Here is a 12,244-nt window from a genome sequence, read left to right on the forward strand (position 1 = left end):
CGGGAAGAACAGGACTAACCTCTCCCCTATCCCCTTACAAACCCCGCGCTTTAAAATAAAAACAAAAACAAAAAAACCCTCCTGCCTTCCCCTGAGTCTGAAGTTGACCCGACTCAGCCCGCCTCTCGGTGCAGCATCAAATAAATAAAGGCACTTGGATCAGATCACCCAGTTCTTCCCGCCTCTATTTCTCAACATTTCTCTTTTTTTTAAAATATATACACATACGTGTTTAATTCTTACTCAAGCACAGTTTTCTGTCTTATATTCCCAGCCCTGCCCCGCCCCCAGTGCTCCCCAACTCCCTCCCATCTCCGCCCCCCACCTTAGTTCTAACACATTAAAAAAATAGAAATGCAGAACTTAGGTGTAGTTACTGTCCTTAGTAAATAGCATTGGGTATTAACACTCAAGATTCTGTGCTCCTTATCACGTTGTCCTTGCCTTCTGTTTTGAGTTTAAGAAGATAATGTTACGTGGAAGAAAACTTATTCATGGAAAAATTATTTGCTGCTAGTTACAAAAAGAAATGTCGCTCCAAGTGCAAACAGAAGATAGGGAATAAGAAAGGATTGGTAGTTTTATCCTATCTACTTTAAATATTGTGTATTAATGGAATACTTAAGGTATATAGTAAGACCAAAAGATCAGAAGACAACTGACACAACTAGCCATAGGAACTATCTCCAACTTTATTTTTTCCGTAGCTGATTTTATCGAGCGGCTATGTCCCAGGTAGAAGATGTTGACCAAAGCCCAGAACATGTGAGGTACTGGTTACCATATTACTGGACGAGTACAAATACGATTTAAGTCCCTAAGCCCCAAAAGCAAGCGAGTGTGCCGGAACCAAAGCTCCGACTCCCAGTTTCCGGCGGGATGCGCGAGTACGTTACGACGAATTGATTGCTTTTGCCTGACGGAAGGCTGACAGGAGACGACCGTACAGTGGAAGGCTGGGGAAGGACAGAAAAGGATCCTAGGACGTCCTGGGCTGGAGTGGGGAGCGGGCAACTCCAGCCGCTGCGATTCGGGAGGCCGCGCTGGGCCTGCCTGGCCGGGTGTCCCATGTTTGCACATGCGGTAATGCGTGTAACGCGTGCCTTGCGCAAAAACAAGACGCTCCGCTATGGGGTCCCTATGTTGGTGAGTGCCTCGAAAAAAAAGTGTGCGGGCAGAATTGCGGAAGGGGTGGGACCTCAGTTGGGGTCTATCCTGACAAGCGGGAATCTGGAGTAAGAGGCTGAGAACAGTAACGCGAGCTAGGAAACGGCTGGCGTTAGGTTGAGAGTTTGTATCCCTATTCTAGTCTTCTCTGGCTGGTAGAGGGATCTCTAGTCCCCCTATTATTTTCCCTAGTGCTCCAGAGAGCGACGTTTTTAATCCAAAGAACCAGATTTTAATCCAAATTTGAATGATTACCGAATAACACCCCAACCCGCCCCTATCCCCGCCAGCCTCAACTAACTTGATGGTACTCTGGATCTTTGGGACTAGACCTAGTTACTTAATTTAACTGTACAGTTTCGGGAATCTCCGTTTTTCACTTACCTTGTTTTTGAACTGGCGTATTTCTTCCAAGGTTGTTGTTGAGTTAAATAAAACCTTTTGAATTGAGTGTTTACACGGCGGCTCCTGTCACATCGTAGCAGGCCTTGAGAGATCAGTGTTTATATTTATAAAGCATTCAGGAAAGTCCAATGAGTAGTTCCCTCCCAGGAACCCAGAAAGACCAGACCACTTTTTTTTTTTCTAATGTAACCAGTGGGTACAATCACAGTGGTTCCTGTGATTGCAATAGTTCAGGAAAGAAATGATAGTAGCCTGGACTATGGTATTATAGGAGGATAAAGACAAATTGTCAGAGCCAAGAAATATTTTGAAAGTCGAGGTGACAGAACTCAGGGATGGATTGCATGTGAGATAGGAATGAGAGGCGCTAAAGATGACTCCAAAGAAATCGGCTTCAGTAATTGGATGAAAGTAGTTGCCATGCAGGATGAGAACGATTGCTTAGGGGCAGGTTGGGGGCAGGTAGGTTGGGGGCAGGTTGGGGCTTTTTACAAAATGTTAGTTTGTGTGTACCTGTTAGACTTTCAGGTGGAGCTGTTTAATAGGAAAGGGAGGACTTCAGTTCAGAGGGATATTTCCCATTGAAAATGTACATTTGGAGGTTGTCAGGTTATAGAGCCTAAATTTAAGTCCATGAAACTAGAAGATATCCCTTAGGGACTCTGTTGGTTGTGAATAGGTAGGAGAGATGTGATGGTTGGAAAGTTGAGGACTGAGTAGAGAAGTTAGGAAAACGGGTGTCTTTTCATTGAAACTAAGACAAAAACTATTTCACTTTACAAAGCATTCTTACATATTGACATTGCAAGTATTAAATGCTCATGTATAACAGATACCTGGTTTGTTGCCTTTTGATTTTATGTTGTTTTAATTTCATGTGTTGGGATAGATGTTTTAAGTTTTATGTGGTCGGAGTTATTGGGTTTTGAAATTCATAGCCTCAAAGTTTTATTGGTATTCCAACTTTTTATATTTCATGTTGTTTTATATCCTTTTGTAGTTCTTTAATTGCTATCATTAATGCATTGATATAAAAAGGGAGGTATGGATAAAACTTAATGTTTTTCCAAATTGCTAGACTTTGCAACTTTCGGATGAAGAATTAAAGCCCTTTGAATTACTGGAATAGATGATAAAGCAGCAACAACAATTCAAGGGTTCTTTTAAGATTGCCATTCTTTTATCTCTTGGTAAGGAAATGGAGAAGAATCTCTCCAGTTGGCTTATTTTGTAAAGTCATAAAATTGACAGAATTCTGGTCTTAAAGAAACAAGGCCAGAAGTGTATTCCTGGCACCATCCATTGTGTGAGTTGGCTGTTCTTTTATTTTTTTACTAAATGTATTGTTTTCTTTAGTTCATAGGTCTTTTGTAAGGATTGACTAATATAATGCTTGTGATGATATAATTTAAACCATAAGGTCAAATACAGGTATGGGCTACTGATTTTGGTATTTGGTAATGTGCTAAAATGTTTCCCAGTGGCAGATGGCAGTATCTACAGCATCTACTCTGAAAGATGAATGGTAACTAACCAGGAACAATAACCTACAGGGTTTTGTATAATCTGTCACTGTTGGCATTTCGGTAAGTAATCTATAGGTAGACTGAATTCTGCCCTTCTGTTTTTTTTTAGTTGTTTCCTTTCTTTGTTTCAGGTATTGATTGTTGGAGGTTCTTTTGGTCTTCGGGAGTTTTCACAAATCCGTTATGATGCTGTGAAGGTTAAAGTAAGACCTATGAGTGGAGTTTGTGATGTGTCTGTGTATGTGTACGGTCTGGTTTAGGGTGTGTGTATACTCAGTGTACTAGGCAGTCTGAGTTTTATCCAGCTGTTCAAGACTGATACATGATGAGTAGGGCCTTTCTTATTCTTTATAGTAACATTTATGATCACCTGGGAATGTGTCATGAAATACAAAGAATTTAATAATCATTCTTTTAAAAATATTTTTTTTTATTTTTGCAAAGGAGAAAGGAGGGAGAAAGAGAGGGAGAGAAACATTAATGTGTGGTTGCCTCTTACGTGTTCCCCTAATGGGGTTCCTGGCCTGCAACCCAGGCATGTGCCCTGACCGGGAATCGAACCAGTGACCCTTTGATTTGCAGGCCCTTAACTGCTGAGCCACACCAGCCAGGGCTCATTCTCTTCATTCACTAAAAAATTTGCAATATTGTTAGCATTCTGACACAACATGTGTTCTGGTGTAGTTGCTTTTAGGATTTAGAAAGGACTAAAGAACGTGGGGCAACAATTTCACCCCATTTTATTACTTCAGTTATAAATTAGCTATTTCATATTAATACCAGTAATTTTATAAATTATATTGCTATGCATCTTTAGTGACTAATGCTAAAAGAAGAAATGCAAATATAGTAAAAATAAAATTGAAGTTCAAAGTAATCCTTGCCACGTAATCAACATTGTAGAATAATTTCATTTTAGTTTAGCATTTCAAGTGGCTGATGAACATTTTTTTCTAATTCTCATCCTTTTGTAGATAAACTGTCTTTTCACTCTTTTTTTCTTTTGAGATTTTCTTTTTGTCTCTGATATATTCTACAGCTTTACCATTACTTGATTAAGAATGGGCTTTTTTAGCCCTGGCTGGTGTAGCTCAGTGGATTGAGCACGGGCCTGCGAACTAGATGATCGCGGTTCGATTCCCAGTCAGGGTACATGCCTGGGTTGCAGGCCAGTTCCTGGCAGGGGATGCACGAGAAGCAACCATACATTGATGTTTCTCTTCCTCTCTCCTTCCCTTCCCCTCTAAAGATAAATAAATTAAAAAAAAAAAAAGAATGGGCTTTTTTGTTTGGTTGTTACTTTTTTTTACTATGCTCTTTCAGTCTGAGGACTCATTTCTTTTCTGTATGGTATTCATTTAATTACTGATTAATTATTATTGCCCTTATTTCACTCTCTTTACTCTCTAATTACAAAATCTCTAATAAGAGGTTTGGAACTGTTGCATCCAGCTCTGATGACACACCTTTTCTTTCATTCACCCCATCTCCTCAGGCGTCGTTCTAGTGGGTTTTCAGGTTGCACGCTCCAGACCAGTGTGGTCTGTAGCTGTGTTCATAACTGTTCAGCTACCCCATTTAATTTAACTTGCATTTTATTGTTGTTTGTTTATTAATTTCAGCCATCACTTTCTCCTTTCCTAAAGCCTTCGCCACACAAAGGTAATGTGGCATCAGCTTCTGTTTACCACCATGGAATCCTGTCCGGTTTTCACAGATACTTCTCTGTTTCCAGTGTAGAAGGTGTTCTCTTTTGTTTTCAGGAGCAGCATTCTATTTATTGGTGTTTTCACATTTCTATGTAATGACATAATGGAAGGTGGTAGTTAATAGCATGGACCTCTGGAGGTAGAGGGCCATGGTTCACAGCCAAGTTCTGCCTCTTTGACAAATTATCCAACCTCCCTGTGTCCCATTATCCTCAGTTGCGATCATAATAATAATACTTATAGGCTTTTGTGGGTATTAACAGAGGTAATATATCTCGAAATGCCCGGCACATAACAAGTACTCAGTAAACACTAGCTGCCGTTAGTGGTGGTGGTGGCAGTACGACTACATCCGCCATCGTTCTGTGACTGGTTGGATGGTGGAGAGTCTGTACCGTCGTAGCCATCTCTTCTATGACTTTAAATTGAAAATTAAATCCAACAGACTTAAGTAATGTATGGCCCCTCTTTTTTATTTACAGATTGATCCTGAATTAGAAAAAAAACTGAAAATGAATAAAGTGTCACTGGAATCAGAGTATGAGGTACATGTTAAAATAGTCTCCCTTTTGTAAGTCTTCCTTATCAGTGGCTGGTTCTGTCTGCCTTGAGGTAGGTAAGCCTAAATGATTAATAGGGCAGAAAAAAATTTGCCTTATGAAGGGATTAGTCAAAGAACATAGATGAAGGACCCATGGACGTGGACAGGGGTGTGGGGCTGATTATACAAGTTGGGGTGGGCCGGGCAGAAGGGGCGAAGGGGGGACAACTGTAATAGTATAAACAATAAAATAGTAAAAAAGGAAAGAAAAATACTTATCTTAAACATATGGTATTGGGACAACTATGTAGTCATTTGAAAAGAAAACAAAGATGGATCTATATTTTGTATACTGTAAATGAGTAAATTCTAGGTATATCAAGGATTTAAAAATTAGCCCAGGCTGGTGTAGCTCAGTGGATTGGGCATTGTCCTGCAAACCAAAAGGTGGCTGGTATGACTCTCAGTCAGGGCACAGGCCTGGGTTGCCGGCCAGGTCCCTGGTTGGGGGTGAGTGAGAGGCCAAAGATCCGTGTTTTTTTCACACATGGATGTTTCTCTCCCTGTCTTTCTCCCGCCCTTCCTCTCTCTCTAAAAATAAGTAATAAAATCTTTAAATTAAAAAATTTTTAAAAATACTAAAAGTGCTAGAAGAAAAAAAAAACATTGTTTTCTGTGGTCTTTTTTTATAGATAGATTTTTTATTTTCTTTATACTTTAGTATGTTTTCTACAATCAGCAAGTGTTATTTTTTAAAATATGTTTTATTGATTATGCCATTACAGTTGTCCTGTTCCCCCCCTTCATTTCCCTCCACCCTGCACACCCCTCCCCTACCATTCCCCCCTTTAGTTTATGTCCACGTGTCTCAAGTTCTTTAGATTCTATATTTCCCCTACTATTCTTGCCCTCCCCCTGTCTATTTTCTACCTACCGTCTATGCTACTTAGTCTCTGTACCTTCTCCCCCCTTCTCCTCCTCCCACCTCCCCTGTTGCTAACCCTCCATGTGATCTTCATTTCTACGGTTCTGCTCCTGATCTAGCTGTCCTCTTAGTTTGCTTTTGTTTTAGGTATTGTTGTTAATAACTGTGAGTTTGCTGTCCTTTCACTGTTCATATTTTTAACTCCTTTTTCTTAGGTAAGTCCCTTTAACATTTCATATAATAAGGGCTTGGTGATGATGAACTCCTTGAACTTGACCTTATCTGAGAAGCACTTTATCTGCCCTTCTATTCCAAATGAAAGCTTTGCTGGATAGAGCAATCTTGGCTGTAGGTCTTTGGACTTCATGACTTGGAATACTTCTTTCCAGCCCCTTCTTGCCTGTAAGGTCTCTTTTGAGAAATCCGCTGACAGTCTGATGGGTACTCCTTTGTAGGTGACTGTCCCCTTATCTCTTGCTGCTTCTAGGATTCTCTCCTTCATTTTAATCTTGGCTAATGTAATTATGATGTGCCTTGGTGTGTTCCTTCTTGGGTCCAACTTCTTTGGGACTCTCTGAGCTTCCTGGATTTCCTGGAAGTCTATTTCCTTTGCCAGACTGGGGAAGTTCTCCTTTATTATTTGGTCAAATAAGTTTTCCACTTGTCGCTCTTCCTCTTCCCCTTCTGGTACCCCTATAATCTGGATGTTGGAACATTTAAAGATGTCCTGGAGGTTCCTAAGCCTCTCCTCATTTTTTTGAATTGTTATTTCTTCATTCTTTTCTGTTTGGTTGTTTCTTTCTTCCTTTTGGTCCCGTGATTTGAGTCCCAGTTTCCTTTCTATCACTATTAGTTTCCTGTGCATTTCCGTTCATTTCAATCAGTTTAGCCTTCATATGTTCCTCTAATTTGTGACTAAAATCAACCAGTTCTGTGAGCATTCTGATCACCAGTGTTTTGACCTGTGCATCTGATGGGTTGGCTATTTCTTGGTCACTTAGGAAGTATTTTCTGTGGTCTTAAGTCAGAAAAGCCTATTTAAATTGTGATACAAAACCCAGAGCCTTTTAAAAAAAATCTTCACCTGGGGATATGTTTATTGAGATATTTTTAGAGAGAGAAGGACATCAATGTGAGAGAGAGAGACATCAGTTGGTTGCCTCCTGTACGTATCCCAGCTGGTGGACAGACCTACAACCTTTTGGCGCACAGGGTGACGCTCCAACGAGCTGAGCCACCCTGTAAAGGTAAAGAAAGAATGATTAGTTCATACATGAGAATTCAGAAGTTCAGCCTGAAGAAAAAGTAATGTATGCATGTAAAGTCACTAGTTAAATGAGAAACCCTAAAAATACTTTTTATACCATATTACAAATTAACTTATTTAAATGTGAAGAACATCTACCAATCAATATGGAAAAGTTCAGCCATTCAGTCGGTTGGTAGGGACTTGGGCAAAGCGTATAGAGTTCGGGGAGGGTCTTAGGCATATGAAGAGATACTCAACTTACAATAGGGATATTACTCAGCAAAGATCGGGGTTTAATATTGTATAGAATTTGGTGGAGGGGGACGTTCTCCATCTCTTTAGTTTGTTCATGTTTTTGTTGTGGATTATGCCAGGCTGGGCAAAACCGGGCAGGTTCCCCGTTGTGAGTATGTGAGACAGAGGTTACTCTTCCATTATTTATTTACCGTTGTGTTATTTGTGAGCATTATGTAAACCTACTTTTTTCCATCCTTGTGTTTTTTCATTTCTTTGTGTGTTCTGTCATTTTTTTAAAGATTTTATTTAGTTTTTATTTTGAGAGAGAGGGAAGGGAGGGAGAAGGAGAAGAGGAGAAACACTGATGTGAGAGAGAAACACCCACCTGGGGACGGAACCCACAACCCAGGCACGTGCCCCTACTGACAGTTGAACTGGTGGCCCTTTTCCTTGTGGGACGATGCTCCACCAACTGTGCCACACTGGTCAGAGCTGTGCTTGGTCATTTCTGATTGAAAGGGAGACATTATGAATAATACAGCGAAGAGATCGAACTTTTGGCAGGCAGTTCCATTATTGGCTGTTCATTTTGAACTTGGTTTTGTGCTTTGTAAGGGGGAACTTTGGAAAGGCTTTGGTGTTTTCTAAGCCCCTCTTTGTGGGTGTCATTCTCTGAATTGTTTCTCCAGAGAATCTTGTCAGAGCTTTTGTCGGCGAGTTCAAAGTAGGTCTTCCCCTTGGTATAATTGTCACTCCTAACGAGCAGCCTTTTTGGTGTCTCAGCTGGCTGTCAGGGTAGCAGCTGCGTATTAAGTCCACTCTGACAAGGGCCAAAAATCCAGTATTGCCACTCCATTTCCCCTGCACTTCCTGACTCTGCTCCACACTCGATCCTGTAGCAGTTGGCTGTTAACTAGTGAGCCTTCAGTGGTCTTGCCCAGTACGTGTACAGCCTGGTCAGTGTTCAGCGACCCTGCGTGTTTTGCAGAATTAGTGACTGCTTTTTTTCCGCAGAATTCTACAGGGAATCTTTTTATTCACCAGAGATCTCTGAAGTCTAGAGCACTTTTAAGATGAAGTTGTTCTGCTAACTTTGCCTCTTATCTAAGAATTATTCTTAAATTCTTTTGAGTGTGTGCCTCATATTATCTGGCCATTATTGCTTCTTGAAACCATTTTAGCCTCAGTTGGTGTGGCTCAGTGGATTCAGTGCTGGCCTGTGGACAAAATAGTCACCGGTTTGATTCCTAGTCAGGGCACATGCCTGGGTTTCGGGCCAGGTCCCCAGTAGGGGGCGCATGAGAGAGGCAACCACACATCAGTGTTTCTTTCCCTCTCTTTCTTCTCTTCCTCTCTTTCTCCTTCCCTTTCCCTCTCTCTAAAAATTAACAAATAAAATCTTTAAAAACCATAACTTTCACTCATTTCTTAACTATACTTGAAAATAATTTGCTTTCTTCTAGCACATCAATAGAATTTTGTTCATCGAAATATATTTAATACAAACTCCCGGTAAAACTATAAGTGAAATTTAGAGGATGGTTTCATCACTATTTCTCCATCATTTTGGTAAAATCTGTAACTTGCTACTTCTCAATATATAAGTGTTGTGTCAGTAGTGATGCCATGAAGCGTTAATTTAGTTCTCTTAGAAATCATGGAATTTCATAAGTGAAGAAACCACACAGACCATTTGGTCCCGCTTATTATTATTACTTATGAGGGAATTAGTGCCCAGATGGCTTCAGTGCTATACAGCTCATTAATGAAAGGGTAATCTTAGTATCCAGGTGTCAAGGCGAACTTACATTTTTCCCTGTCCTGTGTTCTCTGAGCCTCTTACTATCTTGTTCACTAAAAATTCCAGAACAGTCAAAGCAGATAAGTGACAGTTACTGTCAGAAGGGTGAAGAAGCACGCATGTTCTCCCCTTTTATCCTACCTTTCTCCTGGGGCTTGGCGGACCAGACCAACTGCAGGCAGTGACCCAGCTGGAGTTGGGCTAGTCTGCATTGCCTGCAAGGGCTCTGCTCGTGGCAGCTGCAGGGAAGGGCTTTTCCCCCTTAAGCCCAGGCTCCTTTCTCGGGTGCAGGACGGATCATCCTGGTCTGTTCTCTTCCTCCTAGCAGGTTCTAAGGTCTCCTCCGCCTTTGTTCTTTTCCTCCCATCTACTGCCACCGCCCAGCTCGACGTTGTGCCGGATCAGGCTTCAGGGTCAGACTTTTGTTTTCCTAGCTTCTTTCCTTTCTTTGTTCTCTCAGAAACAAAGCATCTAGACTCTTTTAAAAATGTGTAATAGTTTTATTCTCTTGGGGGAAAAGATAGGCATTTACATCAATAGCAAGCAAGAAAAATTCCAAATGCTAAGAAATACTTGATTTCTTCAATTACTATGCTTGACATGCAGTCGATTTGTTTGCTCAAATCATGACTGAGGGTCTGTTGGCTTCTTCCCACTCATTTATTCAGCCATGTCCTGATCAAAGCCACAGGAACCCTTCACTGATGTGCACTTTAATATCTGTGGCTCCGTAGAAAATAAAGAACTCCACTTTCGATGACTGGAAGAATGTTCGAGGACCCAGGCCGTGGGAAGATCCTGACCTCCTCCAGGGCCGAAACCCAGAAATCCTGAAGACGAAGACCACTTGACTGTGCTGGTTCTTTTTTTATTTTTTATTTTTTAATTTAAATAAAATGTTACCAACTGAGTTCTCACTACATACTCCTGTCTGGTGGAGAGAAAATTTCAGACCTTCAGAACCTTGGATATGAGTAGTTTTATAACAGATAATCTTGATTAAGAAATCAAGTACAGGTTTTTTGCTTCCCAGCTCTGCTATCTGCCAGTGAAAGTAACAGTGTTGACCACGTATATTTTATACCAATCAATAAAAATGTGAACACTGCTACTTACAGACTGGCATTTGTACACTCTCAAATATGCACCCATATTCCTTTTCCACTAACCACTGGGACAACATTTTGGCACTTAGTCTGATTCCTAATGGGAACAGGAGGTCTGGATCCAACTTTTCTTAGTAGCACCGAGCAGTGATTTTATGTCAAACCTGCCTGTGAAAGTGATATTGACCACAGTGTGATAAGAATCTTGTTTTCATCTATAATACCTCACATGGTGTGCTGATCAGTGTCTGAAGCATCACTTAATGATTGTATTGATGCTGTTAAATGTGTTAAGATTATATTGCTCCTGGTTTAAATGAAAGTCACAGAGTATTACATATTACATACAGATAGAGCAGTTTCGTTTAGGTAATCCATTGTTTGGGAAACACCGATTTCAGGTAAGCTTTATGCCTTACATGCAAACAGACTAGTTTGTTTTTTTAACTTTGTGTTTGCTATGATCTAAATGCCATGCAAGAGGAAAGTTAGGTTTTTTGTATTTGGTTGGCTACAAAATTCATTTGTTTTTTTCCCTAAGATGGCTCTACTAGCGCTTAGTTGTCTTTAGCTTCATTCCAAACAATTTTGTTAGATTGTATTGTGACAGCTGTCATATCAGAGTGTATTAAAAAAACATCAAAATTGGTCAATTTTAGTGTAGTTATTTTACTATTATTGAAGATGGAAAAAAATACACAACATTCTCAGCATATGCTTTATTAATTCAAGAAAGGGAAGAACAACTGAAACACAAAGGATGTGTGTAGTGAGTGGGGAAGGTGCTGTGACTGATCGAACATGTCAAAAGTGGTTTGTGAAGTTTCGTGCTCGAGATTTCTTGATGGACGGTGCTCATGGTACCAGTTGAAGTTGAGAGCCGTCCAACTGAGACATTAATTGAGAACAAGCAACGTGATACCACGTGGGATATAGCCAACATACTCAAAATATCCAAATCAACGAAGTTACTGGTGAAAATGAAAAATGTGTCTTTTATTTTACAGAAAAAATTGAAAGGGCATTTTGGCCAACCCAATGTAACCCGTCTGGAAAATATTTTGGCAGTTTCTTAAAAAACAAAAATAGGAGATTTCTGGTTTCCAGTTCAACATGTAGGAACCTTGGAAATCATAACTTCTATCTTAACAACAGAGGAAAAGCTGAAAAACTGAAAATCCATGGGTATTTGATCCATGAAAGAACTGAGGTCACAAAACAAAACCACCACCCTGAACACTTGAGGCAAATAAAGAAACTCACACTTTGCAGGGAGGGGAAACCGTGGAGCAGCATCAGGGGCACTAATTTAAAGGGTAATTGACAGTCTGGGCATGAACTAACTTGCTAATTTAGAACAAGATCAGGCTGGGGGTTCTCACACCAGGCTCTCACAGTGACTTAGAGAAAAATGTCCTCGCGTTTCCAGCAGGGAAGTGGGTGGTACTCATTTGGAAGTATGTCCCCGGCTCCCAAGTCTGCTTTTGTCAAAAGCCTGGCCTCAAAGGAAGCTATGAGTATTTCGCTGGAGCCAGACCACATTGGGTTTTACCAGAGGCTGACCAGAATGGGTAAGGG

General features: G+C 40.6%; 1 protein-coding gene across 3 annotated transcripts; it reads left to right on the forward strand.

Annotated features, from left to right (window-relative positions):
* The first annotated feature begins 935 nt into the window (after positions 1–935).
* COX16 (cytochrome c oxidase assembly factor COX16) lies at positions 936–10,675 on the forward strand. 3 transcript variants are annotated; one of them, XM_037031652.1, is made up of 4 exons: positions 936–1,146; positions 3,230–3,301; positions 5,290–5,352; positions 10,295–10,675. In XM_037031652.1, the coding sequence occupies exons 1-4, from the start codon at positions 1,069–1,071 to the stop codon at positions 10,409–10,411; spliced, it is 330 nt and encodes a 109-aa protein (XP_036887547.1). In that variant the 5' UTR covers positions 936–1,068; the 3' UTR covers positions 10,412–10,675. The 3 variants fall into 3 exon arrangements, with proteins under 3 accessions (XP_036887547.1, XP_036887546.1, XP_036887548.1); XM_037031651.1 differs by lacking the exon at positions 10,295–10,675 and adding an exon at positions 7,388–7,848; XM_037031653.1 differs by lacking the exon at positions 5,290–5,352.
* Positions 10,676–12,244: the final 1,569 nt, after the last annotated feature.

This window comes from Sturnira hondurensis, unplaced genomic scaffold, assembly GCF_014824575.4.
Source record: "Sturnira hondurensis isolate 20B ecotype Veracruz unplaced genomic scaffold, ASM1482457v3 Scaffold0021143, whole genome shotgun sequence".
Lineage (NCBI taxonomy): Eukaryota > Metazoa > Chordata > Mammalia > Chiroptera > Phyllostomidae > Sturnira > Sturnira hondurensis.

What these genes read in the sequence shown, in the direction of transcription:
- COX16 (XM_037031651.1), top strand. Translation starts at nt 1,069, where the DNA reads ATGTTTGCACATGCGGTAATGCGTGTAACGCGTGCCTTGCGCAAAAAC. An exon ending in GCTATGGGGTCCCTATGTTG is followed by an intron (nt 1,147 to 3,229) that starts GTGAGTGCCTCG and finishes TCTTTGTTTCAG; the next exon opens with GTATTGATTGTTGGAGGTTC. An exon ending in CACTGGAATCAGAGTATGAG is followed by an intron (nt 5,353 to 7,387) that starts GTACATGTTAAA and finishes AGATATTTTTAG; the next exon opens with AGAGAGAAGGACATCAATGT.